The sequence below is a fragment of the Aethalodelphis obliquidens genome, unplaced genomic scaffold (assembly GCF_003676395.1).
Source record: "Aethalodelphis obliquidens isolate GAN/ISIS:26980383/991018 unplaced genomic scaffold, ASM367639v1 scaffold57, whole genome shotgun sequence".
Taxonomy (NCBI): Eukaryota; Metazoa; Chordata; class Mammalia; order Artiodactyla; family Delphinidae; genus Aethalodelphis; species Aethalodelphis obliquidens.
This window is the reverse complement of record NW_020838001.1, coordinates 1,876-29,562: the sequence shown is the minus strand read 5'-3', so window position 1 is coordinate 29,562 and position 27,687 is coordinate 1,876. Positions and strand designations below refer to the sequence as shown.

General features: G+C 49.0%; 1 protein-coding gene and 1 long non-coding RNA gene across 11 annotated transcripts; both read left to right on the top strand.

Annotated features, from left to right (window-relative positions):
- Positions 1-27,687, top strand: PCMTD2 (protein-L-isoaspartate (D-aspartate) O-methyltransferase domain containing 2). 10 transcript variants are annotated; one of them, XR_003428627.1, is made up of 9 exons: positions 6-158; positions 3,569-3,905; positions 8,429-8,531; positions 9,906-10,077; positions 11,849-11,972; positions 14,662-15,037; positions 23,651-23,755; positions 26,696-26,823; positions 27,535-27,687. XR_003428627.1 is itself a non-coding variant. In XM_027086644.1 (8 exons), the coding sequence occupies exons 2-8, from the start codon at positions 3,599-3,601 to the stop codon at positions 26,745-26,747; spliced, it is 1,239 nt and encodes a 412-aa protein (XP_026942445.1). In that variant the 5' UTR covers positions 6-158; positions 3,569-3,598; the 3' UTR covers positions 26,748-27,687. The 10 variants fall into 10 exon arrangements, 7 of the variants coding, with proteins under 7 accessions (XP_026942448.1, XP_026942445.1, XP_026942447.1 ...); XM_027086644.1 differs by having other exon boundaries at positions 26,696-27,687; XM_027086646.1 differs by lacking the exon at positions 26,696-26,823 and having other exon boundaries at positions 7-158.
- On the top strand, positions 24,659-26,643 carry LOC113609449 (uncharacterized). Its single transcript, XR_003428630.1, has 2 exons — positions 24,659-24,743; positions 24,780-26,643. It is a non-coding gene; the product is annotated as an uncharacterized LOC113609449 (long non-coding RNA).

Below are 27,687 nucleotides of genomic sequence, written 5' to 3'. Positions count from 1 at the left end.
GCGCAGTAGGGCGTTCGGGCGCGCAGGCGCAGTGGCGCGGTGGATGTTTACGGCGGCGGAGGTCGGGGCTGCGTAGTGGGAGGCGGACTGGCGAGGGGCGCCAGAAGAGCTGCAGGTGCGGCCCAGCGGCCGATTCCGCGGGCCCGCCGAGCCAGGAGGTACTGAGCCGCCGCCGCCGCCGCCCTCGGCCCGGCCCGCAGCGGGGTATGGGGGCGGTGCGGCCCCTCGGCCCCCTCCCCCTCTCTCCCTCCTCTCCACCCCTCCCCTTCCCGTGGTCCCGGGCTCCCGGACCCTCCCCCAGGGCCGCATTCTCCTCTCCCCGTCTTCCTGTCCTCTTCCGCTGTCCTCTCGTTCCCCACCCCCAAGCATAAACACCCCTCCGCGTCCCAGGCGTCTCCCGTCGCCCCTCCCCCCTCCCCGGGGGTCCGCCCTCCAGCGTTCCGGGGGTTCCCGAGGTCTCCCCAGGTGCGCATTGCTTACACCCCTTGGGTTGACTTAATTCTCCAGACGCGTAGCTCGTCCCTGACTTACTAAGTAGGAAACATTTGCAATTAGCACGGCAAGTGGAGAGTTACCAAGGTTTGAAACAGGTGGTACCTTTTCAGAAGGTGACAGTCTGTTAAGGAAGTATTGGCCCTTCAAGCCTTGGGGACTTAGCTTCAGGCAAGACCTGAAAGACGCCTTCCGTTGGGAAAGGAGAGCTCGCCGGGCTTTGGTGCGTGTGTTTTGTTTGTGTTTGCGAGGGCCTGTGTCTCCCAAGTTGATGTTTGCACATCAGAGAGGTCCTTTATCTCCCCCCTTCGCTCATGTGCTTGTCAACGTTTTCTTCGTTCTTTTTGACCAAGGAGGGGCTGAAGTAAACAACTGCATTCTCAGTGTTGGGTAGACCGGCAGGTTCCTGTATAAACAAGTCGGAACTTGTGGCTCTGCTGGGGGGAAATAGAGCCATACGCTAGGGTGGGAGGGGCCCTTGGAGATGGTGGGTTTCGGCTCCTGAGACCAGCGCCTGGGCCCCCTCCCTGCTTGTACTTGGCGCGGGACATCCCTGGCGGGGAGAGACTCCTCGTTCTGACAACGTGTCAGTATTTTCAGTTCCAGTTTTAGAAAGCATTTTTTTGTGTGTTTAGCAGAAATTATCTCCATCCGACACGTGTTCCACTGGCTTGGCTTTTATCAGGCTCGTGTATAGTGTGTATATGGCAGCCTTTCGAGTACTTGGGAAAAAAAATCCCTCTGCATTCCTTGTGAGAGTTTTGGTTTTCAAAATGAAAGAAGTCTCCATTTCTTCCATTATTCCTGCGGCAGGAGGTGTGGTTTTGGTTCCTTCTCCCCAGCTCATCCAGCTGAATTACTTTGTCCATGTTGCACTTAATAAGTAGCCTAATAAACCCAGCGTCGACTTGAATCTTGGCCCCGGCTATCAGAGCTGCATGCTCCGTTAGCCTGGCCGCTGTCACAGCCTCCTCGATTGTCCACCTGAGACCTTCCGATGCCTGGTCCTGCTCCAGATGGATGAGCGCCGTCTCCTCCCTGTGCCCTTACGGCTGGTTTTGGAAGAAGCAGCATTAGAGTAAGGCTTTCTTGTTGGGTGGTGCCCGGTTACTGCGGAGCGGTGAATTCAGGGTTGCAAAGTATAGTCGAGTGCAGCATCCGAAAAATGACTTGCCATTATTTTGAAAAATTGAATTTGAGTGGCTTGTAGGTCCAGATTTGGTTTGGCAAGGACACCTCTTAACCTGTTGTTGGTGTTTTTGGTGGCGTTAGGACTGATCACATTCGTGGTCAGTAATAAGCAGTGATTGTTTGCAGTGTGAGGGAGTGTTAGATTGCCAGGGAAAGTTAATAGTAAATATCAGATCCTACAGGTTATCACGTGCAGCCTACCAGTGGCAGCAGATAGGGTTACCACGTAGTTATTTCGTCTGTCATTTTGGGTAGAGATTACCAGTGTGTTCATTGGTAAAGAATTTTGCTCCCTTGAGGATTTTTTAAAGCTGTATTTGGTGTGGGGTAAAGAACATAGGCCCGGGGTTGAATGGCAGCCCTGTCCTTTCACACTGGTGTGTGATCACGGGAATAACTTCTCAGTCCCAATATGCCTAATAATGTCGTAAAGCCAAAATGAGGTCGTGACGGGCAGGTGGTGCCTGTAAAAAGGTTGTAGTTGGTTGCTAGTTTTACTAAAAACCTAGCCTTTGCACGTGGAATAAACTTTCAAAGTGAGGCAAAGTTGAAAATAAGGGATAAATACTTAATAGACAATGAAACATACCCAACATATACTTCGTGTTTGCTTTCTGAGGATAGAACATTATACTTTGCGGGCTTCTGGGTGAAGAGGTGGCTTTCAGGTCTGTCCTGGAGGATGTGTGGGTGCCAGACATTTCCCTGAAGCAAGCAAACATGACCCGACTTTTAACTAGTGACCCCAATTTTAAGATGACTGTCCAAGACTAGGGCTATAGGCCTTAGCCTCAGAACTAAGTGGCTCGCCCAGGATTAAACTTGACCTCATTAGCGCTTTATCCCATCTGGCAGAGTTAACTGGTGGTGGAGTGTAACCAGGAAGGACTGTGAAACAATTTAGAGTGGGGGTGAGAATCTAATAATTGGAAGATCCTAGTGATTTGGAAGTCTAATATTCAGCTCTAAAATCTTTAATTTATTTTATATATTTTTATTTTTTAAATTAAATAAATAATTTTTATTTTTGGCTGTGTTGGGTCTTCGTTGCTGCACTTGAAATATTAAAAGAGGTTGATATTAGAATGATTTTCTAGTAGACATATCTGCTCTCTTTTTATGTTTACATTCAATGATTTTTCCATATGTGGATATATACCTGTTAAGATAGATACATATTCGGGATTTCCCTGGTGGTCCAGTGGTAAAGAATCTGCCTTACAATACAAGGGACGCAGGTTTGATCCCTGGTCGGGGAACTAAGATGCCACATGCAGCGGGGCAACTAAGCCCGTCACCATAACCACTGAGCTCGTGTGCCTCAACTAGAGAGCCTGAGTGCTGCAAACTACAGAGCCCACGTGCCCTGGAGCCTGCGCGCCACAACTAGAGAGAGAAAACCCACATGCCACAACTAGAGAGAAGCCCGCATGCCGCAATGAAAGAGCCCACATACCGCAACTAAGACCCGACCAAAAAAAAAAAAAAAAAAAAAGAGATAGGTGTATATTCAAGATGATTTTAATCCTAAATGCTTGACTTTCTAGAATGATGACTTTTAGTAAAGTTTTGAATTCATACTTTAATGATGTTTTTAAGTCGTCAGCTATGTTTTAGGTATTGCATGTTCATCTGTATTCAGTCCATACTATAAATTACAAACTTATTTTTGGATGGATATAATTGAATTTCAAATTTAACTTTTTTTTTTTGAATCTGGCATTCTTGGGAGTGGAGGAGGGTAAGGTGGGAGGGGTGGGTGATGACTAAATATATTCCATCTGTATTACTTTCAGAATTCAGAATCTGAAATTGGTATGTGTTTAGAACTTTTATTGCTCCGCTCTAACCTTTAGTATGAATTGCCCTTTTAAAAATCTTAAAGCGGCAGCTTTCCGTAAGCGCGGTCCCGAAGATGGGAGGCGCGGTGAGTGCTGGTGAAGACAACGACGAGCTGATAGACCATCTGAAGGCGGCGCAGTACATCCGCTCCGAGCTGGTGGAGCAGGCCTTCCGAGCTGTTGACCGCGCCGACTATTACCTCGAGGAGTTTAAGGAGAACGCGTACAAGGACTTGGCGTGGAAGCACGGGAACATCCACCTCTCCGCTCCGTGCATCTATTCGGAGGTGATGGAGGCCCTGGACCTGCAGCCTGGCCTTTCCTTCCTGAACCTGGGCAGCGGCACCGGCTACCTCAGCTCCATGGTGGGGCTCATCCTCGGTGAGTCTGGCTCTGTCCCACGTAGGAGGGAGAGCCTGCCGGCAGCGTGTCCTTTTGTGGAGACCGAGTTGTAACTGCCCTCGGCCTTCCCGGCCGTCGTGGTGTCCACACAGTCCCTGGGTGGGGGGTGATTGTGTTAATCGAGAAATCCCCGTAAGGAACAGAGGGGTCCTTCTGAAGCTTTCCTGTCCCCCCAGCCTGCACCTCCAACATCTGATCGGCACACCCACCTTTTGGACGACGGAGGACCTAGACATTGTATAAATCTGGACCTCATGGTCATTTCTCAATTAATACAGTCACTCAGTCTGCCCTGTCATGGTCTCTAAACTGGGAATAGTTAACTGTAAAGTCCCCTGGAAGTTAAAGTTCTTCCAAGCAGTTTTTGTTTTTGTTGTTTTAATACTAAAAAAGTTAATACTTTAAGTTGTTTGTTTTTAAATATATTCCAGGGATGGGAAGGATTTCACAAGTTATCTCATTCGAAGCCATTTAGCCTGTTTTCCCAGGTTTGCTAAATATCAAAGCTTTCGGCTTAAGTATCTTAACATCGTTACCGGGTCAGTGTTCCAAGATTCTGAATATCGGCGATTTCAAGTAATAACGGCTTTAAAGTCATGTTTAAATCATTAGCGATCCATCACAATATTGTTTCTTTGTGGTTGATACAGGCACTTAAGAAAATCTTAGCAGTAACAGTTGCTTTTTGTGGATACGGAATGAAACTTTTGGTTTCTTTATAAGTTCATATACTTTAGAATTTGCTGAAGTTTTGAGATTCTGATCATCTGACTTTAGGCTATAAGTTGCTACCCTCAGATTATTAAATGTGAAGTTTTTTTTTTTTTAACCTAATGCTTTTTGAACTTAACTTGGATTGAAACTGCTTTGCAAAGGGAGCCCGGGTTATTCATCATTCCGGAATTAGTGAATTATAATTCCCTCTGTTGGAGCTGAAAAATTGGAGGAGCTAAGGATAAGGTGGTCAGGTTATCAAACTGGTTAGATTAGAAATGCTATTGAAAAGAAATGAAATGCTCAGGAAAAGGTGACTTAAAGTAAACCTCAGCTGACCTGCTGCACTTGATGTTGTGTAGAAGTTATAAAGAAATGGCTTACAATTGATGTTGTTGTTTGTCTTTTCTGAGTCCCCTCTTTCTTGGGAATTTCACTAGTTATTAGGGGAGGAGAGTTCTGAAGGAAGGAAAGCTGTGTTTTCGGCCGCAGTGGACACTGCGTGGTGCTCTGATGTATTTGAAGGAGGTAACTTGAGAGTTTGCATCCGCGGGTAGCCATCTTGGATCTGCAGGGAGAAAGCTGTGCGCACTGGACCGTTCTCACCGTCTGGATGCTGTGTGTCCTGGGCCTCCCTGTCTGGTTCATTCAGCCGTGACGGTGCTTCGTGCAGATCACTGCAGAGGTGAAAACCTTGCTGGCCTCCCAGTGCCTGCAGATGTGAGGCTTGAAGTGTTTCGTTTGACTTAGGGGTTCTTACTCTCTGACCGCAGCCTTTCTGCCACATTCCTGTGCTCATTCTGCGGCTCCACCCCTTTGCTGAGGGTGCTCCCTTCGTGAGGTCCCAGTTGGCGGTGGGGAGGACGCAGCACTTGTCAGCTTAACCTGAAAGTGTCGTGTGATGCCCTGCTTGGGGGGCCTTGTGGGACTAGTTTCAGTGTTGTGTCTTTGGTGCCACCATTCTGCCCGCCCCCTGTACTCCCTCCGCTTTTAGTTCTCTTTTTATTGGGGTGGGTCAGGGGATATGTGTTTTTAGTCTGGTGTGAAGCTTCTTGGGAATAGGAGTGTGTCCTCAATAAGTGCCTAACAAAGGTGAGGGGCTGATGAGAACATGATGAGTGGGGGAAAGAAGGCAAGTTTTCTTGGTCTCTGGCAAGTGACCAAGAGAGCAGTGGGGATGGAAACGGAGTAATGTGGATGTGACATAAACACTGGAAATGTGACTTCTCAGGTAGGCTGTGGTTTTTCTTTTTATAACTATGTTTATTCTTTTTTAATGGTATTTTATTTATTTATTTAATTTATTTTTGGCAGCGTTGGGTTATTTATTTATTTATTTAATTTTTATTTATTCTTGCTGTGCACGGGCTTTCTCTAGTTGCAGTGAGCGAGGGCTACTCTTTGTTGCGGTGTGCGGACTTCTCATTGCAGTGGCTTATCTTGTTGCAGAGTGTGGACTCTAGGTGAGTGGACTTCAGTAGGTGTGGCACGTGGGCTAAGTAGTTGTGGCTCGCGAGCTGTAGAGCGCAGGCTCAGTAGTTGTGGCGCACGGGCTTAGTTGCTCTGCGGTATGTGGGATCTTCCTGGACCAGGGTTCGAACCCGTGTCCCCTGCATTGGCAGGCGGATTCTTAACCACTGAGCCACCAAGGATGACTGTAGGCTGTGTTTTGATGAGAGAATGTTACAGCAGCAGCTCTGTACGTGACAGGTGTTGAGAAAGGAGAGCGCGTGAGTCATCCAGCAGAGGCAGGGAGGCCTGGGCCTGGGGCCAGGCTGCTGCACCAGGAAGGGGCCAGATGAACCAAGTGGCAGAGTGCAAAGCTGTGGGCGCACAGAGGGTTGCATTTACCAGGATTTCTGTTGGACTGTAGGGTTGAATGCTGCACTGTGACTTTATATGTATGTCTTTTATTTATTTTTTTATAAGATGTTTTTGATGTGGACCATTTTTAAAGTCTTTATTGAACTTGTTACAGAATTGCTTCTGTTTTATGTTTTGGTTTCTTGGCCCCGAGGCGTGTGGGATCTTAGTTCCCCAACTAGGGATCGAACCCGCACCCCCTGCATTGGAAGGCGAAGTCTTAACCACTGGACCGCCAGGGAAGTCCCTGTATGTCTTTTAAATAAAGCCCTATGTGCCCTGTTCATTTTCACATGCAGATTTTTTTAAATTGAGGTATAACTTAGCCGTAGTAAAGTACCAAGTGTGAAGCGTGGAACTTGGTGAGTTTTACATCCACCTCCATGTAAGCATCACCCAGAACAAGATGCAGAGTAGAGTCTGTGCCCCAGAGGTCCTCATGGCCACCGCCCCATAGCAGGACCCCACCCCTCCAGAAGGGGGAAGATGCTCACCTCCATCACACAGATGAGCGTTACCTGTTTTGACCTTCATACAAATGTTTTTATTTTAATTTAATTCAATTTAATTTATTTTTTAATTTCTTCTTTGCATTTTTTTTAAAATTTATTTTTGGCTGCATTGCGTCTTCGCCACTGCACGAGGGCCCTCTCCAGCTGCGGCGAGCGGGGGCTGCTCCTCGTTGCGGTGCGCGGGCCTCTCACCGTGGCGGCCTGTCCTGCTGCGGAGCACGGGCTCCGGGCATGCGGGCCCCAGCAGTTGCGGCAGGCGAGCTCAGCACCCGTGGCTCGCGGGCTCCAGAGCGCAGGCTCAGCAGCTGTGGCACACGGGCCCAGCTGCTCCGCGGCATGTGGGATCCTTCCGGACCAGGGCTCGAAGCTGTGTACCCTGCACTGGCCGGCGGACTCCCAACCACTGTGCCACCAGGGAAGCCCTATTTTTATTTTTTATTTTAAAAAAATTTTTGGCTGTATTGGGTTTTCATTGCTGCACGTGGCTTTCTCTAGTTGTGGTGAGCGGGGGCTACTCTTCATTGTGGTGCGTGGGCTTCTCATTGCGGTGGCTTCTCTTGTTGCAGAGCACGGGCTCTAGGCGCATGGGCTTCAGTAGTTGTGGCACGTGGGCTCAGTAGTTGTGGCTTGCGGGCTCTAGAGCGCAGGCTCAGCAGCTGTGGCACACGGGCTTAGTTGCTCTGCGACACGTGGGATCTTCCCGGACCAGGGCTCGAACCCGTGTCCCCTGCGTTGGCAGGCGGATTCTTAACCACTGCGCCACCAGGGAAGTCCGACCTTCATACAAATGGATTCTTACAACACAGAGATTTAACGAAGCTGTTTGTGTCAATAGTTCTCACCGAGATTTAACCCAGAGGCGTTTGTATGTGGAGGAAGCGCTTTCATCAAGTGGGCTCCTAACTTTTCTCACAGCTTTATTTCCAGTTACTGATAAATTTCTTTTGATTAAAAAAGTTTCATTTTGATTTTGGAATTATAGTTTTATTTTAATGGTGATTAAAACCTATTTTGTGAGACTTAAACACCATATCTGACTGTTTGGGGAGACCTTTGATGGAAAACAGGCCTGTGTCCACTTTCATTTGCAAATACATGTTTCTTCTTTAATTCATTAGTGGCACTTTGAACTCTTGGTTACAGGCCTTGGCTTTTTTACATTTTCAAATGATTCCGTGGAAGTTTGAGGACAGGGAGGTCCAGGCTTTAGGAAGCTGTGGGAAAGAGTATTGGTGATGTGGTGAGCAGAGGCCAGCCTGCGTATTTTAATATTGGGCTGGGTGATTTAGGCCCAATAACGTGTATTTCTGTAATTATACATGCCAAATCAAATGTGTTGTAGTCTATGAAACAAATAAAGAGTAGGGGTTCTCGCCCTAATTCTACATGTTTTCTTATCCTGAAACCTTTTAGGTCCTTTTGGTGTGAACCACGGGGTGGAACTCCATTCAGATGTGACAGAGTATGCGAAGCAGAAGCTGGACTTTTTCATCAGGACAAGTGACAGCTTCGACAAGTAAGATCAAATCTGTCTGTGGTTCTGGGTGTCAGTTATAACTTAAACTTTGGATTAAATGGAAAGAAATCAGTTTATTACTGTTCGTGTTCCAGGAAACATGATTAAACTGTGGCAGGAGAGTCAGGGATATGTGTGTATCTGTTCTAATTATTCTTAAAATATTTTGTGTTTTTAAGGGCCTTACGTTATTTATTTATTTATTAATTTTTATTTTCTTTACAAATTTATTTATTTATGGCTGCGTTGGGTCTTCGTTGCTGTGCACAGGCTTTCTCTAGTTGCGGTGAGCAGGGGCTACTCTTTGTTGCGGTGTGCGGGCTTCTCACTGTGGTGGCTTCTCTTGTTGTGGAGCACGGGCTCTAGGCGCACGGCTTCAGAAGGTGTGGCACGTGGGCTCAGAAGTTATGACATGCTGGCTCAGTAGTTGTGGCACAGGGGCTTTAGAGCGCAGGCTCAGTAGTTGTGGTGCACGGGCTTAGTTGCTCCGCGGCATGTGAGATCTTCCCAGACCAGGGCTCGAACCCGTGTCCCCTGCGTTGGCAGATGGATTCTTAACCACTGCGCCACCAGGGCAGCCCAAGTTTTTTAATTATGATACCTGAAGGTAATTTCTCACCAGTATAAGAGAACAAATAGAATGTTCATTTTTCCCAATTTTCGTGTTTCCAGTAGAGACAACATTTTATCGCCTACTTGTTTGCAAAATGGAATTGTTGCATTTGTCTTTATTTTTTTATTTTAAATTTATTTATTTATTTTGGCTGTGCAGGCTTTCTAGTTGCGGCGTGCGGGCTTCTCTAGTTGTGGTGCATGGGCTTAGTTGCAGTATGTGGGACCTTAGTTCCCTGACCAGGGCTCGAACCTGGGTCCCCTGCGTTGGGAGCGCGGAATCTTAACCACTGGACCCCCAGGGAAGCCCCACATTTGTCTTTAAATGGCGCCATGTAGCTGGCTCTTGCATTTTAAAACAAAGCGTTAAAGTTCTTATTTTAGGGATTAAAATTTTTAGAAAAACCAAATATAATTTTCCCTCTTTTTACTCGGTTAGTAGATCTTGAATAAGATAATAAAGATAGAAGATAATAAAATAAGATAATAAAAATAGCCAGTAGTGATGCTTGGAGCTTGGGTGATTTAAGCTTGGATTGCGCCTATGATATTGACTTTCACAATATTTGGTTTGGAATTTCTAGGGTTCTGCTTATTACTAGCGTAATTCTTCCTGAAGTCTGGTGTCCAGCTTCTGCCTCTGATTTTGCTGTGTTGCTGTGGGACTGTGCAATGGAAACATACCTGTGTTTAGTGTAGATTTACTATATAGGCTTGTTCTAATGTGATATATTTAGTTGTGGAAAACATTGTTTGCTTCAGGTTTGACTTCTGCGAGCCCTCCTTCGTCACCGGCAATTGCCTGGAGATCTCTCCAGGCTGCTCTCAGTATGACCGGGTGTACTGCGGGGCAGGCGTGCAGAAGCAGCACGAGGGGTACATGAAGAGCCTCCTCAAAGTCGGGGGCGTCCTGGTCATGCCGCTGGAAGAGAAGGTCAGGTCCCCACGTAACCCACGGTTTTGCACACTTAGCTGCCTGCCAGCGTCGGTTCCGGGGATCTGACGTGCACTTTCCTTCGTAACTCTTGTAACAATGTCCTCCATTTCACTGAGGAGGAGACAGGCCGTAGAGGCAGCCAAGGCGGGGCAGGTCCTGACTCAGGCGGGCATCCCAGAGCCTGCACTGCAAGGCTGACCTGCCGCCCTCTCTCTCCTCCCTCCTCGTCTTTTCTGTCCTCTCCCCCTCCTCCCCCCGCCCCCCCTTAGCTATTCTTTTATGCTTTTTCTAGTATTGGAATTACAGTACACATAAAAAAAATATTAGAGTAATTCTATTTTGGTAGCTCGTCTAGTCGTTAAATTCCATGGTGGCGGGTACTGTACAGAACCCCTTGCTGAGTGGGAATCTCGTCCAGGTCTACTTGGCTACGCATGTTTCTGTATGTTTTAGATACTGTGTTTCATTGGGAAAACAGATTGCAATAAGTGAGCAACCTAACCGTCCCAAACAACTAGGAAAAACAGAAGTGACAAATGTTAGGAGACTGTGCGCTTTGGTGAAATTCTCTTCAGTTTTAAAATATTAGCATTCAATTCATTTTGTTTGAAAAGTAATTATTTATTTTAGAAAATCCAGAAGATGTGAACATTAAGAAAAACTATTCACAGTCCCTAAAGACTGTTAGCGTGTGATTCTTGTAGCCCTCTCCTCTTCGTCTGTATCCTTTCAAAAAGGTTATTGTACACTAAGGTGTTTTACTTAACAGAGTTTGTGAATATGATTTTAAGTTACTTAATATTCCACACCATCGTTTTTTAGTGCTTATGTGGTAGCCGGCTGAACCATTGACCAGTTAATTATCTGGCTCCTATAATCAGACATTAGGTTGTATGTCGTTTTTATTGTTATTTACTGTTATGTAAAGACTGTAGTGAACGTCCTTAATAAAAAAAAAAGAAAGAAAGAAAATATTCTTCAATATTTCAGTTTGTATCTGCAAAAGATAAGGGCTCTGTGTTTTTAAACTTCATAACAAAACCGTTATCAGCCTAAAAAAGTTAATAGTAATTCCTTAATATCTTGAAGCGTCCAGCTAGCATTCAGGTTTTCCTGATTGTCTCAAAACCAGGCTGAACAGCTTACTTGAATGGGACCCCATTTAGGGCTGTGTCCTGCACTTGGTGGATTACCTCTTTGGTGTTGTTAATCTCCAAGTTTTCCTTCTTTCTTGCAATTTATTTGTTGAAGCAATCAGGCCATTTGCCTTCGAGAGGTTCCCGCTGCTGTTTAGTGGGGGCGAGATGGTCTCTTTCCAGTTCCCACCCTCCAGAAACCACAGCCCAGGACTCCGTTAGGCTGAAGCATCGCAGCTGGTTGTGAGGGTCTCTAACGACTTGTACTTGAGAATCGCCCCATCTCCTTACGTTTCCCCCGCCACGTGCACTTTTTCTGTAGAGTCCAAGAAGGTTGTCTCATCAGAATCCCCACATTCCTTCTCTGATTGTTTCCTCTTGTCACCCGTTAACTTCTTTCCCTGTTAGATATATTTTCTGTACTAGCAGCTTGAGTATATTTGCAAGAATATCATTAAGTTACGTGTAATTCTTGTCACATCGCATTATGGGCACATTGCAGGCCCGTATTGTCAGGGTTTTTCATTTTTAGTGTCTGTGTTTTTTCAGGTTGTGTATAGGAATGATTATATTTAAATCGACACTACCAGTAGTCAGACCTGTTGAATCTTCTCGTTTTGTCTCTGGGATAGTTGACTAAGATAACTCGGACGGGTCCTTCCGCCTGGGAAACCAAAAAGATTCTGGCTGTGTCTTTTGCTCCACTCGTCCAGCCCTGCCAGTCGGAGTCAGGAGAATCAAGACTTGTCCAGTTACGTGAGTATGAAGATTCTTGCTTACTGTTTAGATCTTTTCACTGTCATTAGAATTTGAAGAGAAATAAAATTCATAAGAAACCTTTTAATGTTAAAGAACACTTTTCCACCCATTGAAGCCTTTAAAGTTTTACAAGTGATGTTTAAAAAGTCACTCAAAAAATTATAGTCTACGTTTAGCCTATTTCGGGTTATTTTAGGATGTTTGTGCTTGCTATTCAAGGATGAAAAGGAACCCCTAGAAAGAAAGAGAAGGGAAGAGAAGCATGAGCAGAGGCACACTGGCCGTGAGCTGGACGTCGCTGGTGTGCGGGGCACGTGTGCCGGGGACGTCCGGGTTAGGGTCAGGGTCAGGGTCAGGGTCAGGGTTAGGGTTAGCAGTGTTTGGCTGCCCTGTGTTATTTGAAGCCACGGGATGGATGTCAAACCAAGGACTAATAGGCGTAAGCGGAGAGGAGCTCGCCAGAGTGGGGGTCGTGGGAATGTGAGGTGGGCAGGTGGGTTAGACCCGAGTTTATCATGTAGGTGGTAGAGTCCGTCCCATGTTTTAAATAGAAGATGTGGGGACTTCCCTGGTGACACAGTGGTTAAGAATCCACCTGCCAGTGCAGGGGACACAGGTTCGAGCCCTGGCCTGGGAAGATCCCACATGCCGCGGAGCAACTAAGCCCGTGCGCCACAACTACTGAGCCTGCGCTCTAGAGCCCTCGAGCCACAACTACGGAGCCCATGTGCCACAACTACTGAAGCCCGCGCACCTAGAGCCCGTGCTCTGTAATAAGAGAAGCCATCGCGATGAGAATCCTGAGCACTGCAATGAAGAGTAGCCTCTGCTCGCCGCAACTAGAGAAAGCCCGCGCGCAGCAACGAAGACCCAACGCAGCCAAAAAATAAAAAACAACCCCCCCCAAAAAAAAACTCTAAATAGAAGATGTGGCACCTCTGTATTCTGGATTCCCTGGTGGTCAGGGGAGGGTGAATTTGTCAAATGTGTGCTCCCTGAAAATCCCACCGGAATGGGTAGGCAGGCACTGCCCGTGGGTGGGGAGGGCACGGCCTTCCAGAGCCCCTGCAGAATTTCAGAAGGTGAGGTCACAGGTGGGATCTACGACAAGTGTCTTGATCATGCCTGGGTAAGAATCATGAAGACGTGGAGGGTACCCCGAGATGTGGGTTTTGAGGCTTCAAAGCAGACGTGGCACAATGAACAATGTCGATGCTATTTAGGGCTCCTGAAGGGAACTTGTGATCTTGTCTCCCGGACCAGAGGTTCTTAGACGAGTAGAGTCACGTCGATGAGGGCAGTGCGCACGGAGGCCGTGAGGATGTGGTCGTGTGCTGCACAGGGGATGGGGTCAGCTCTCGGATGGACGGGTGAGTGACCAGACTGCAGGCTGAGCTGGTCAGGAGGCCGCTGGGATTTTCTGGGCAAGAGATAAAGACTGAAGCTAAGACACGGGGCTCCAGTGGCAGGGGCTCAGGAGGCGTGTAGGGCCTGTCTGAGGAGGGAGATGGGCCTGAGGTGGCTGGCATGTTATGGAGGCGGGTCTGCAGGAGGCCCTGACCCCAGCAGGACTGGGTTAGAACCTGGGGAGCCTTTGGCTGCCCTGTGTTATTTGAAGCCACGGGATGGATGTCAAACCAAGGACTAATAGGATAAGCGGAGAGGAGCTCGCCGGGCTGGGTGGAAGAGGAGGAGGCCAGGGGATGAGGCGGCCCCCACCGACGGCACCTCGGGGTGAGCTGGAGAGGCCAGAGCTGGCCCTTGGGAGGTCTGAGAAGGGGGCAACAGCAAGTGGAGTGGTGGGGGAGGAGTGCTGCCACCACCTCCTGCTCGGTGTGGCGGGGTGTGAGGGCCGGGCGAGTGCAGTGTCCTGACAAAGGGGAGGAGGGTGCTGCGAGCCGGGGGCGCCTCCAGGGCATTGGGCGCTGAGCAGGTTCTGCTCGGGCCTCTGTGATTCTGGTCAGAGATGTGGGCAACAGAGGAGCCCTTCGAATAGTCTGCGTTGTTACTTTTTGGAGAAGTTAGGTTCGGGGGGTAAGAAGTGGTGCTGACTTTCAGTGTCATGCATGTAAGCACATGGCCCCTAGTGATTCTCTTCCCCTCAGAAGAGCCCTTGTGTTGCCACGTGTGTATTGCCTACACATTTGCCCAACTTGAGCTTTCATTACCAGATTTTAGTTTTCCTTGATGTGCTTTGGGACTTTTGTTCTTAAAAATGTTTTGGAACTGCTTTTTCTCTACTTTAATAAAAAAGGAACAAATTCTTAAATTTCTGAAATACTGTGAAAATATTAAAACAGATAAAAGAATTGTAGAGCCATGTGGTCACTGTATTTCTACTGGATGAGACAATGCATCACTGAACACGGCAAATAGGGAAATGAAGCCGGTTGTCAAAGAACCAAACGCTGTAACCCTGGTTCTTATTCTTCCATTGATTGATTAGCCAAGCAGTACTGCTTCCTTTTCTTATCTGATTTAAAGGTCAGTGCATTTGAAAATATCTTTTGAAAAATACCATATGAATGCAAATTAGAGTATAATTAACATTGGCCTACAGCACTGTCCTATTCTTGTAATGTGTTTGTAAATATGCCAGTAAATGAAAATGTGGTTAGAATTTTCTCAGGTGTCTAGACCTTGTGGTGTCACGAGGGTGAGGCTGACGGTCTCGCTGTCTGCACAGCACCCCTGGCGGTTCGCAGCCTCCAGGACCTGGCGCGCATTGCCATCCGGGGCACCATTAAGAAGGTCATCCACCAGGAAGCTGTGAACAAAAACGGGAACGGACTGAAGAACACTCCCAGGTTTAAACGGAGGAGAGTTCGCCGCCGCCGAATGGAAACGATTGTCTTTTTGGACAAAGAGGTGTTTGCCAGTCGGATCGCCAACCCCTCTGATGACACCAGCTGCGGAGACCTGGAAGACGAGCGGCAAGAAGAAGAGGTGACAACCCCGCCGGACACCAAGCCCGAGCCCCCGGTGAACTTCCTGCGTGAGAAGGTCCTGAGCCTCCCTCTGCCAGATCCCCTGAAGTACTACCTGCTTTATTACAGAGAAAAGTAAGTCTGTGGTCCAGGGGAGGAGGCGAAGCCTTCCTGGAGGGCTGCCCACAGCAGGTGCACTGGAGGAGGAAGGGGCTCCTGCTCTGCATCTCGTCTTCTCGTCTGTCCTTGACTGTCCTGTAGAGTTTTCATCCAGTCATCTGATTTCTGTAAACACAGTCTGACAAACATAAGGTGCAAGGGGGAATGTCTCAAAAGGGCGAGAGTCTCCTGGAGGAGGGGTTGACTTCACACTCTCAGGAAATGCTGAGGTCTACACGTGGAGGTGGCCTGGAGACCGTTTCTTACACAAGGTACACGTGTCTGCATCAGAAAGGAAAACTGAAGTTGAAATTAACCTGTGTTTCTTATAAAAGGTGAGAAAAAAAGCACAAGTTGCTAAATGTATAAAATCTTTTCTGAGTGGGACATGCCTATGTGCAAGTTTGAATTTTACGGTATCAACCTCTTAATTACTGGCACCGAGTAATTAAAGATTTATTAAAAGATTAATTTAAAAGATTTAACTAAATGTTTTAGTTATTTGGAACGTGGATACTTGATTGAAAAGCCCTCTCTTATTTTAAGTAAATTAATTACATCTTACGTGAGTTGTCAATTGTAATTTTAAAAAACAAAAATTGTGATGGGGAGAGGAATGAACGTATCAGATTGCCAGGTGTCTTTGTGGAATTGCAAAAGAATTCCAAGGCATTTTTTTCTGACACCTTTTGTTACCTTTAAAGTAACCAACATTGAGTAATCCCCTCAAAGAAAGTCCTGAAGAATGAAACAAGTGTTGTGTGTAAGTAATGAGCTACATTACTTTTGCCCCAGAGACAGAGAGTACTGTTGACTCAACTTTAAATACAGTCAACGGTGTCTAAGGCTCAGTCCTTACAGCAGGTGGGAAGTACTGGCTGCAGGAAATGGATTGGGGACGATGTAGACGGCCTGTGGGTTGGTGTTTTGTTTTTTTTTTCAGTTGGCTATTGTTCTGTAATCACATAACAGTACTGATTCATAGATTTTATCTTTTATAATTCTGGAGAAAAATATTTGTTAGTTTTGTAATTTTTCCTAAGAACAAACGCGTGTTTGGTACATTGCATTAGAACAGTTTCACTTAAGTTTGACTTGTGGAATCCATCTTCTCCAGCGCTGTGTGTTGAGAGCTTCCTGTCTTATCAAGTCGTGGGTCTAGAAGAAGAGGCCGTCCTTTTAGTTAGGTGGCAGGATGTTTACAAGTGACACTGCTTCTTCCAAAACATTGGTTCTTTTCAGACGTTTCAGTTTTAACCAAAGGCTAGTATAAAATGTTAACACTAACCCCAAATCAGAGTCACCCAGATTTTATGATTCATTTGATCTCTCAGCCTCTCAGGTGTTGCTGGATTTCAGTGTCTTTGTGGTTTTACCAGCTTCGCGGAGTTCTGGTTATTTTGTTTTGCCATTTATGCTTTTTTAAAGTAACTGAGTCATTTTATCACAGAACACTGCGTGCACACATAGCTGGGAAAGCGGGTATATTGCCCTAAATGGGTACCGTTAAGCTGTTGTAAAGAAGGGTTTCTTCATAGTCGTGTTTACCTGCCTCTAACTGAACGTCAAGCCTCGTCGTCTCAGAGAGAAAAGCATGAGTCGCGTTTACTTGCTAAGACTTCGGTTTGCAGATCTTGTTGACGTCATTCTGATTGATTTATAGAGACCTCTGCAACACGTGGACATTTTTGGACATGATATCTGAAATATTTTATATTAGGTGGCTTGACTAAATTTTTTTCTGTAATTGTGTATGGATTTCCTTTTGTTTCAACCACATTTGCCTTTATGCTAGATTGTAAACAGTCTTTACGAGGCATAAGACATGTTTTCCCCTATGTATGTTAAACCTTGCCTAACATTTTGTATTTACATGTTGGTTTGTGACTTTTAAACCAGAATTTGGTTACAAGATATATATATATAGATATTGAATATAATATATGTGAAATAATTTGGTATTGATCTATCTAATAAACATAAAGGAGAATCATCAGTGAGTTTCCCTGTGTGTCAGCACCTTTCTCCAGAGTCAGTCTGAGACACTACTTTCTGTTTTCAGACAGATGAATTATATATATAGTCTGTGTTGTCTGCAAGCTCTATATTGTAAACCACATTCTAGACAATGGCTGACTTTTATGTTTTGATTAGTCTGTATTTTTATATGTGACTTTCGTCTTGAAAGTAGTACAGCCATAGACATGTGCAAAACAAATAACAAATTTATAAATATTAAGTATATAATACAGAAATCAGCTGTGTATTTAAAAATATTTTTGCCCATCTGGAACTTTCAGGGGATTAATGCAAGAAATATGAAACAAAGGTTTTAATGAACTGATATACAAAAGATACCAATAAAGGTAGTTACGGCACTTTAGCCTTCTTGGCATTGCTTCTGTTTCCTGTGTGGAATTAAAATTCTTGGCTACATTTTTTTTTTCAAAAATGTTTTAAAATAAACTTTAAAAAATTAGAATCAGGGCTTCCCTGGTGGCGCAGTGGTTGGGAGTCCGCCTGCCGATGCAGGGGACACGGGTTCGTGCCCCGGTCCGGGAAGATCCCACATGCCGCGGAGCGGCTGGGCCCGTGAGCCATGGCTGCTGAGCCTGCGCGTCCGGAGCCTGTGCTCCGCAACGGGAGAGGCCACAACGGTGAGAGGCCCGCGTACCGCAAAAAAAAAAAAAAAAAAAAAATTAGAATCCTGTGCTTTCTTTCACCGTTTGCATTATTGCTGAAGTCTGTACCATTCTAGCATACCTAGGGGAGGCGTGATATGTGATTAAACACAGGAAGTTGGAATAGACAGAGTCTGGCTACATGAGAGCATAGGCGTCTGGAGAGAGTCTGGTTAGTTTTCTGGCACGATTTCCCCATATCGTCAAAATGTTAAATAAAAGATATTGGGTAATGGCATCATATCTTGTGGGGCAGCAGGGGGTGAGGATGAGGGTTCAGGGTCGGCGTTGGGGTCAGGCCAGGGCCAGGGTCAGGATTTAGTGTCAGAGTCAGAGGGTCGTGGTCCAGACTTAAAAGTATTGAGGTGCTATTGTAAATGAGCTTTTTTTTTCTTTTTCATTGAAAATTCCAGTTTTTCCTAAACACCGTTGCTGATTGTTTTAATCCATCTGGGCTGCTGTAACAAAACACCAATTGGGTATTTTAGTTGGCTTATGAACAATAAAAGTGTATTTCTCACAGTTCTGGAGGCTGGAAGTCTGAGATCAGGGCACCAGCACGGTTGGGTGAGGGTGCCCTTTCTGGTGGCAGAGTATATTACAGACAGCCCATGCTGCTTTTACTTCAACAGGCCGTTTTTCTGTAAGCACATTAGAGCGCAGTTTGGGGTGGTGAGAGCAAAGCCAGGAGGCCGCTGCCGTCAGCAGCCCTGAGTGAGTGGTGGGAGGCGTGTGGCGGGCTCCGCAGGGACGATTGTCTTCCCACTGCGAGCACAGAGCCCTTGTTTTCTGGACTTTGTCACATGGTTAACCCTAACTGTCTCTGGGAGTTATTTCAGCAGGATGTGTTTTATAGAAGCTTCCCTGCCTTAAGGCTTAGGGACTCATGGTGTTTGGAACCAGGCTCCTTTGTCATGCAGCAAGCCAAATGCTTAGACGCCGAGGTTGCAAGGCAGCCAAGTATGATATCAAATCCACCTCCCCAGAGGCAAGGGGCTTGAGATACTTACGGGATAAGGAAGCAAGGTGGTCTTAGGTGTGGGGAAAGGAGATGGGAGGTAGGGAACAGGTGACGCATGAGTGTATCTGAGTTACCTGCTTCTTCATGCGACTTCAAGGGATTGGAGTAGGGTTCAAATTTTTAGTCTGTTCTGATACGAGCCTATAGTTAAGGGTTAAAGGTGGTGTAGGATCATGGTCAGGTCCAGAGGTTAGGGTTAGGGAGTAGTGTATGGTTCAGAGTTAGAGGGTCAGGATTAAGGATTGAAATTCAGGCTCAGGGACTTCCCTGGTGGCGCAGTGGTTGAGGATCCACCTGCCAATGCAGGGGACACGGGTTCGAACCCTGGGCCGGGAAGATCCCACGTGCCACGGAGCAACTAAGCCCGTGTGCCACAACTACTGAGCCTGCGCTCTAGAGCCCACAAGCCACAACTGCTGAGCCCACACGCCGCAACTACTGAAGCCTGCGTGCTCCAGGGCCCACGTGTCACAACTACTAAGCCTGCATGCTGCGACTACTGAAGTCCGCGCGCCTGGAGGCCATGCTCCGCAACGAGAGAAGCCACTGCGATGAAAGCCTGCGCACCGCAACGAAGAGCAGCCCCCGCTCGCTGCAACTAGAGAAAGCCTACGTGCAGCAATGCAGACCCAACGCAGTCATAAATAATAAAAAAATAAAAGACTTGTACATTTCATTAAAAAAATTCGGGCTCAGTGCTCAGGGTGAGAAGATAGGGTCAGGGTCAGGGCTAGAGGCTTAGGGACAGTATTAGAAGGTCCATTAAGAGGATGAGGTTTTGAGGGATCAGAGTTAAAGGATCTAGGTTAGAGGTTCAGGGTTAGAGGGTTAGGCTAGCTGTAGGTTGGCTCCCCTGCACCTGGAGATACGGGGCCCATGGAGTGGGGACCAGGCAGTACGACTGCAGTGGGGCTCCATTTCCTGGCACATCCTCACCAGGTGTCTCTCAGCGCCAGGAGTGTCCAGCCTTAGGGCCCTAGCCAGCTCTGGGTCTACATCATGTGACTCCAGGTTGGGTCACCGCTGCTGAAAGAATTTACTAAGAATTTCTCTCTCTCTCTCTTTGTAATTTATCATTTTTCTATAGTGGATTATAGCTGATTTACAATGCTGTGTCCCTTTCTGGTGTACATCCACTTGATTCACATAAAGAGAAACATCTACATATTTTTTTCCATACTCTTAGCAGTCTTACGTATTCTCTTCCGGAGATTTCAACGTGTTGAGTTCTATGTGCTATACACTAGGTCCTTGTCGATTACCTATATTGTCCATGAAGGGTATGTATGCTAATTTCAGCCTCCTGGTCTATCCCTCCGTCCACCCCTTTCGTAGCCACAGTTGTGTTTTCTAAATGTGTGTCGCTGTTTGTGTTTTGTAAGTTTGTTCATTTGTATCCATGTTTAGATGCCACCTATAAGTTGGGGTTAGGGTTAGGGTGGTTAGGGTTAGGGTAGGGTTAGGGTTAGGGTTAGGGTGGTTAGGATTAGGGTAGGGTTAGGGTTAGGGTTAGGGTGGTTAGGGTTAGGGTTAGGGTAGGGTTAGGGTCAGGGTCAGGGTCAGGGTCAGGGTCAGGGTCCGGTGTGTAGGGTGTGCTGAGTCTAGTCCTTTGAGCTTGAGAGTAAGCCTTGTTGATTGCCTGTTGGGTCTATGGAACGGTATCTGTGCTCATTTTAAACTCCTGGTTTATGCCTCGCCTCAGCCGACCTTTGCACCCTAGCAGTCATAAGTACGTTTTCCAAATGTGTGATTCTGTGTCTCTTGACACTTAGTTCGTGTATAGCCATTTTGATACTCCACCTATAACTGACACCTGAGGATAAGTCTCTTTTTTCTGTCTGACTTATGTCACTTAGAATGATCGTACCCAAGTACACCCGAGTTGTTGCAACTGGCCTTATTTCATTGATTTCATGGCTGAGTAATATTCCATTGTACATAAGTATCACATCTTCTTTATCCATGTTTTCCTTCCAGGGAGATTTTGGTTGTATCCAAGTCGAGGCTCTTGTAAACAGACCAGCACTAAACGTTGTGGTGCCTGTGTCCTGTCGAGCTTTGGTTTTCCCAAGATACGCGCCCGTGAGTGGAAGTGCCGTATGCTCTGTAGCTTCGTTTCTTAGATGTTTTGGGAAATAAACTACACTTCTCCAGAGTGCCGTTGGCAATTTACCGTCCCACAGTCAGCGAGAAAAGGCTCGCTTTTCTCCACGCCCTATCCTGCATTTCTGGTTTTTACACTTTGTGAGGACGGCCCTTCGGACTGAGGCGAAGTTGTACCTCTTTGTAGCGTTGGTTTGCACCGCGCGCCTGCTTGGTTGGCCAAAAAGGGTGTACGTGGTTTTCCTGAAAATATTCAGGAAAAACGCGTACGCCCTTTTTGGCCAACGGCATTGTTGAAGAAGTTCTGCCCCTTTCCATGTGCTTTCGAGGCGAGACCAATGTCCCTCTTGAAATTCTGTTCCTGCAATTCTGCCTTGCTTTCAAGTCCTCTTTCGTGACTTACCTCAAGGCATTTTTCCACGTTAGGGATCGTTTACAGTCCTGCACGATTGTGAATTGCAGTGCCCCTGAGCTCCACTTTTCAACTTGTTTCTTTGGGCACTGGCCACCCTACAGCAGGATTGCTTCAAGCCTTATTCTAGTTCCGAAGCCTAGCTGAGCCTTTCGTCACTTCCTCTTCGGAAATTAGAGTGGCATGTGCCTGTCCAAACACCTAGGTGTTGTCTCTCATTCTTCCCCACCTTCCGGTTCATCTTGCGGACAGATTCCAAAGTGTGCGAAACAGGGTGTTGATGGTGCTGACTTCCCCTAGTGGGGAGATTGTTAGGAAAGAGGCTGGAGGGGGGAACCCGAGCACCAGGAGATGGGGAGATGAGGCGCCTTTTCCAAACTCTTCCCGATGCGACGGTGTACCATCGTCAGGGTGTCCCATGCATGTTTTAGCTGTACGAAGGGTCCCCTGCACTTGGAGGTTTGGGATCCATGGAATGGGGACCAGGCAGGATTACTCGAAAGGGGCTGCATTTGCTGACTCCTCACCCAGCCTCTCAGCCCCACGAGTGTCCAGCCTTAGGGCCCATGCAGCTGTGGGTCTAGATGTGGTCAATCCAGGTTGCATCACAGCCCCTGAACGAATTTTGTAACGTTTTCTTTCTGTGTCTTTTTTTAAAATTTATTTTTATAATGGAGTGTAGGTGATTTTCCATGCTGTCTTTCTGGCTGCTGCACGTCCACTTGTTTCACTTACAGAGAGACATCCATAAATTCTTTTAAGATTCTTACCAGTCGTATATATTCTTTTCTCGTGACTAGAGTGTGCTGAGTCCAGTTCTTGAGCTATAGAGTAGGTCTTGTCGATTACCTGTTTGGTCTTTGGAACAGTATCTGTGTTAATTTCAACCCTCTGGTTTATGTCTCACCCCACCCCCACTTTTTCCCTTAATCAGCCATAAGTGTGTTTTCTGCATGTGTGACCCTGTTTCTGTTTTGTAATTTAGTTCATGTGCAGCCATTTTTAGATTCCACCTGTAAATGATAACTTATGCTGTGTCATTTTGTGTCTGAATTTTGTCACTTAGAATGATCGTATCTCAGTCCACCCGAGTTGCTGCAACTGGCCTTATTTCGTTGATTTCATGTCTGAGTACTAATCCCTTGTACATAAGTACCATATCTTCTTTATCCATTTTTTCCTTCCAAGGACATGTATATTGTTTCCAAGTCGAGGCGCCTGCAAAAGGGCTGCACTAATAGTTGAAGTTCCTGTGTCCTATGGATTTATGGTTATCCCGAGATATACACCCAGGAGTGGTAGTGCCCTATGCTCTGTAGCTCTGTTGTGTTTTAATTAATTAGGTAATTGTTTTTGCCTGTGTTGGGTCTCTGTTATTGCACATCGGGTTTCTCTGTTTGCAGGAAGTTGGGGCTACTCTTCGTTGAAGTGCGCGGGCTTCTCATTGCAGTGGCTTCTCTTCTTGCAGAGCACTGGCTTTAGGTGTCAGGCTTCAGTAGTTGTGGCACCCAGGCTCCGTAGCTGTGGCTCACGGGCTCTAGAGCACAGGCTCAGTAGCTGTGGCTCACGGGCTCTAGAGCACAGGCTCCGTAGCTGTGGCTCACGGGCTCTAGAGCACAGGCTCAGTAGCTGTGGCGCACGGGCTTAGTTGCTCCAGGGCATGTGTTATCTTTCCCGACTGGGGCTCGACCCTGTGTCCTCTGCCTTGGCAGTTGGATTCTTAATGTCTGCGCCACCAGGAAGTCCCTGTAACTCTGTTTCTTAGAATTTTTAGGAAACATCATACCCTTCTCCAGCGTGGCTGTTAGCAGTTGACATTCCCACCATCAGCGCAGCAGGGTTCCGTTTTCTCCACGTCCTCTCCTCCATTTCTGGTTTTTACACACTGTGAGGGTGGCCATTCTGACTGGGGCAAAGCGCTGCATCTCCGTAGTGTTGATTTGTATTTCCCGCATGTTTGGTTGGCCACAAAGGTCATGTGGGTTTCAGCCTGTACACCCGTTTTGGCCAACTGACTCGTAGGCAATGTTGAGCAGCTTTCATGTGCTTTAACGGCGAGTCCAAGCTACCTCTTGCAATCCGGTTCCTGCAATTCTGCCTTGTTTTGAAGTCCTTTTCTGTTACTTACCCCAAGACATTTTTCTACGATAGTTGTCATTTACAACCTTGCCCCTGAGCAACTGTCTTCAACTTGTTTTTGGAACCGGCCACAAGGTGGCAGGATTGCTTCAAGCCCCATTCTGGTTACAGGGGCACCCTGAGCCTTTGGGAAATTCCTCTTCCTTATTGGAAATTAGAGTGGCATGTGCTGTCCAAACACGTAGAGTTTGTTTCTCATTCCTTCCCCCCCTTCCCTTTCATCCTCCCGACAGATTCCAAGCCGTGCGCGACCCGCTGTTGAGTGTGCTGACTTCCCCAGGTGGGGAGACTCTAAGGAAAGAGCAGGGAACCCCTCCCCCAGGACATGTGGAGATCAGGTGACTTTTCCAAACTCTTCCCGCCCATCCGGGCCCCCATCCCCCATCCGGACACGGCGGGGTTTCCAGCGGTGCGGGGCTCTGGCGCCGCCCTGCAGGGAGCAGCCCTGCTACCCGCGGCTACAGTGCCGCCTGCTGGTCTCTCCGTCCTCCCACTGGGCACAGTCTTCACCTTCCCCGCTGCCTCGGATGCTCTGTCTCCTCGCTGTCCTGTGATCAGCCCCTCGTCCCCACCGCCATCACCCCCAGCTCCACAGCCCTCCTCCAGCCTCAGGGATGACCCAGGACCCTTCCTGGGCTCCCCGCCTGCCCACCCTTGGTCGGTGTCCTCAGTCCACCTGTGCAGACAGGTGAGGATCCCCTCCAGAGGCTCCCAAACGCTTCACCCCCTACATCCTCCCCGGGGTCGGCCCGTGTCCTGTCGGGATGTTCCACCCTCAGCAAGCCCCCAAGTACATGGCAAGGGCAGGCATCAGGCCTGCTGCATGCACTGCTGTGCGTCCTGCTGTATACACAGGCATGACCCTGCCCCAGGGTGCAGGAAAGACGTGGGGAGAGGGGCTGCCCACAGGGCGGACGTCAGCTCTCGGCTCACCAGGCAAGGGCAGCCGGGTTCTCGCTCCTTGGACCCTTTCTCACCCAGCCGGACCATGACCCGGCTTTGTTCCCACCCCTGTTGTCCCTCCACTGGCCTCGCTCTTGTAGCAGAGCAGGACAGTGTGGTCTGTGGTTACAGGCTGAGACAGACAGACACTGGCTGACCTGCGTGCACCCAGCCGACCCCATGGAACGGGCCCTGCACCAGGGCCTGTGCAGTGTGGGTTCATCTGCCCACAGAGAGGCTGGGCCTCTGCTCCTGGCTCTAGGAGGTCACCTTGAGTCTGATGGGAGTGTCCATGCTCCGTGGGCCTCAGTCCAGGCTGGTCTGTGCTGACGGCGTGATACACAGTGGGGCTTCCTGAGTCGCCCCCGGGGGCTGGAGGCTAAGGTCAGGCACAGTCGCCCCCGGGGGCTGGAGGCTAAGGTCAGGCACATGGTGGTCCCCACATTGACATGACAGACCCCAATAAACCCTGCACTTCAGGACTCAGGTGGGCTTCCCTGGGCTGCCACAGCCGAGGAGGCTGGACCCTGCTCGTCCCCCTGTCCTCGCTGATTTTAACTTGCATCCTTCACCATAATAAACCCTGGGTATAACAGCTTCAGGGAATTCTGGGAGCAAGAAAAAAGAAGCCGGGGAGGGGGTCTCTGGGTCCCCAGCCCTGCAGTTGGGGGCAGAAGTCGGTGGGGAGGATCTTGGGGCCCTGGAATCTGAAGGGCCCCCCTACCAGGGGAGGGGTGGGAGACCCTGGGTGGTAGTTAAGCTGAGTCCAAGGCCCTCCTGCGTAGGAGGCTTCCTAGCCCCGGGGATCCTGAAGAGGCCGGCTCCCTCCTCCCCTCCGCCTCTAGGCCTGGTCCCTGCTCTTGAGAGATTCCCTAGGGTGGGGTCCTGGTGCTGGAGGTGCCCCGATGCTGTGGCCTCCTGAGTCTCCAGGGAGGATAACGGGAGTGGGGGAAGACCTGTTCACAGAAAGGGAGCTTCTGCCGGAACAGAGCCTGGGTCTGCTGCCCCCGACCCCAGGTGCACTGGGGCAGGAATGCGAGAGCGAGGCTCCCTCCCCTCCCAAGACACACAGGACACATGGGCGCTGGTCGCTGGACTCCCACACAATATTAAAATCTCCCACGCAGGTCTCATGGATGAGAGACACTATTTAAAGACTATTAATGGGGGAGGGGGGCCCAGGGAGTGAGGCTGATGTGGGGAGACTTGGAAAATCACCCAAGGATGCACTCTCCCTGCAGCGACCCCGCAGGTGAGCCCAGGTGGAGGTGGACCCGTCAAGTCAGAGCCCACATCCTGGGTCTTTGGGGGACAAATAGCCAAGCACCCCCAGTCCTTGCCTCCACCTGCTGCAGTTAGGGCCTGCCCTGTCTTCTTCATGGCCAAGTTCTCACCCCTCCCAGAAGGCCTCTTGGAGGTTAATGCGATGGGGGTGTCCATGGCAGGACTGGAGGGTCTGTGGTGGGCTGGAGGCCATGTGGCAGGCAGGCGGGCTCCCACCGATCCTGCCGGTCCACACCTCCTGGTCATAGGCCCGCAGAGCCCACCAGGCTGTGGATGTGGTAGAAGGTGCCGGGGACCGGTCCAGCCCATGCAGGTGTCTGACCACCGAGCGGTCAGTGTGGAGTATTCCCAGGGAGCCCTGGCCGTGCTCGCACCCTCCCGGGAATGACACGTCAGCGTGGTCCCTGGAATGACCGGGAGGTCAGCCAGAAGCGCCCCCACCCAACCTCACTGTACCACAAGAAACAAGAGACAACTCCGTGCAGAAAGACAGAACATCACCAGCCTGATGCTGTCCTGAGGAAGGTCGGCTGGCATCTGGGAACTGGGTGCTATGGTGGGTTGAATGGGGAGGTCCCCCCAAAAGTTATGTCCACGTCATGGCTCCCAGAATCTGAGAAAAGAACCTTATTTGGAAGTAGGGTCTCAGCAGGTATAATTAGTTACGGATCTGGAGATGAGGTCATCCTGGATCCGGGTGGCCCTGAATCAGTGACAGTGTCCTTCTAAGAGACTAGAGGAGAGACACAGACACACAGGAGACACCATGTGAAGATGGAGGCAGAGACAGGAGGGATGAGGCCACAAGCCCAGGGAGGCCTGGAGCCCCCAGAAGCTGGAAGAGGCGGGAAGGACCCTCCCCTGGAGCCTCCGGAGGGAGCGCGGGCCTGGGACACCTTGACCTCAGACGTCTGGTCTCCGGGACTGAGAGAGGACAGGTTTCTGTTGCTCTGAGCCTCCGTTTGTGGTCGTTTGTCACAGCTGCCCCGGGAAGCTAATGCAGCTGGTGAGCAGCTCCCTGGCCTGATCTAAACCCTCCCGCCTCCCGTTAGGGGCAGCCCGCTGCGCCTGTGCTGTTTGCACAAACCACGTGGCTCGTGCTGAACCCCGGCTCCCCTTCTGGGCACCGGCATTTTGGAGGGTGAGGGCAGAGCACACCACGTGACCAGCCCCCAGCCAGGTACCAAGCCTCTAATGAGCTTCCCTGGGGGGACGGGGGTGGGGGTAACTGTAATGGTTCTGCCCTTGTCGCTGGGGGAAGAGACACCCTAGAGACCCTTGAGGGAAGGAGGGGGCATGAAGGGTCACGAGGTGACCGGAGCAGGGGCCCTCCCTCCCGTGCATCCCTACTGTGTGCTGTGACCCATCTCAGCTGTGAGCACACAAGTCACAAGCATGTGCTGTGTCCTGTGAGCCTCCCAGCCAGTCCCTGAAGGTGAGGGCAGCCCTGCAGACCCCAGCCCTCTCCTGCACGCCTAGTAGGTGGAAGACCCACTTCTCCTTGCCATTCCAGAAGCGGTTCTGGAGCTGTCCTGGGAGGGCTTCTGGGGTTATGCAGGCTGAGCCCCTGTTGCTACGCCCCCACTTCCCCACAAGAGCCTCCAGAGCAAGCAGTTTGCCCTGTTGCCTGAATGACCGCCCACCAGTTTTCTCAGGAAAGAATCGGGGGTTTCTGTAGAGGCGTCTGCAGGCAGCTCTGCAGCTGGGCCCACGTTCACATCTTCTGTGCAAATACCGAGAACCTTCCCTGACACGTGCCCCCGGCTGACCCCCTCCGCATGCCAAGCACAGGCCCCAGTGCGGGCGTCAGACTGACCGCCCGTCTCAGCCTCCTGTTGTTGTCAGAGCTGCTCCAGGCCCTGCTCAAGCCCCGTGCACCCACCTTTCACAGGGCTGTCCTGCACCCCCACCTTCAGCAGCAGTTCCCCTAAGTATTTAAGTGAAGGGGTCCAGAGGTAAGAAAGGAAGCAGAAACAAACAGATGAAACCAGCTGGGACCAAGATGACAATGAGTGTGACCTCCAACCGACCCTGAGTCTCATCA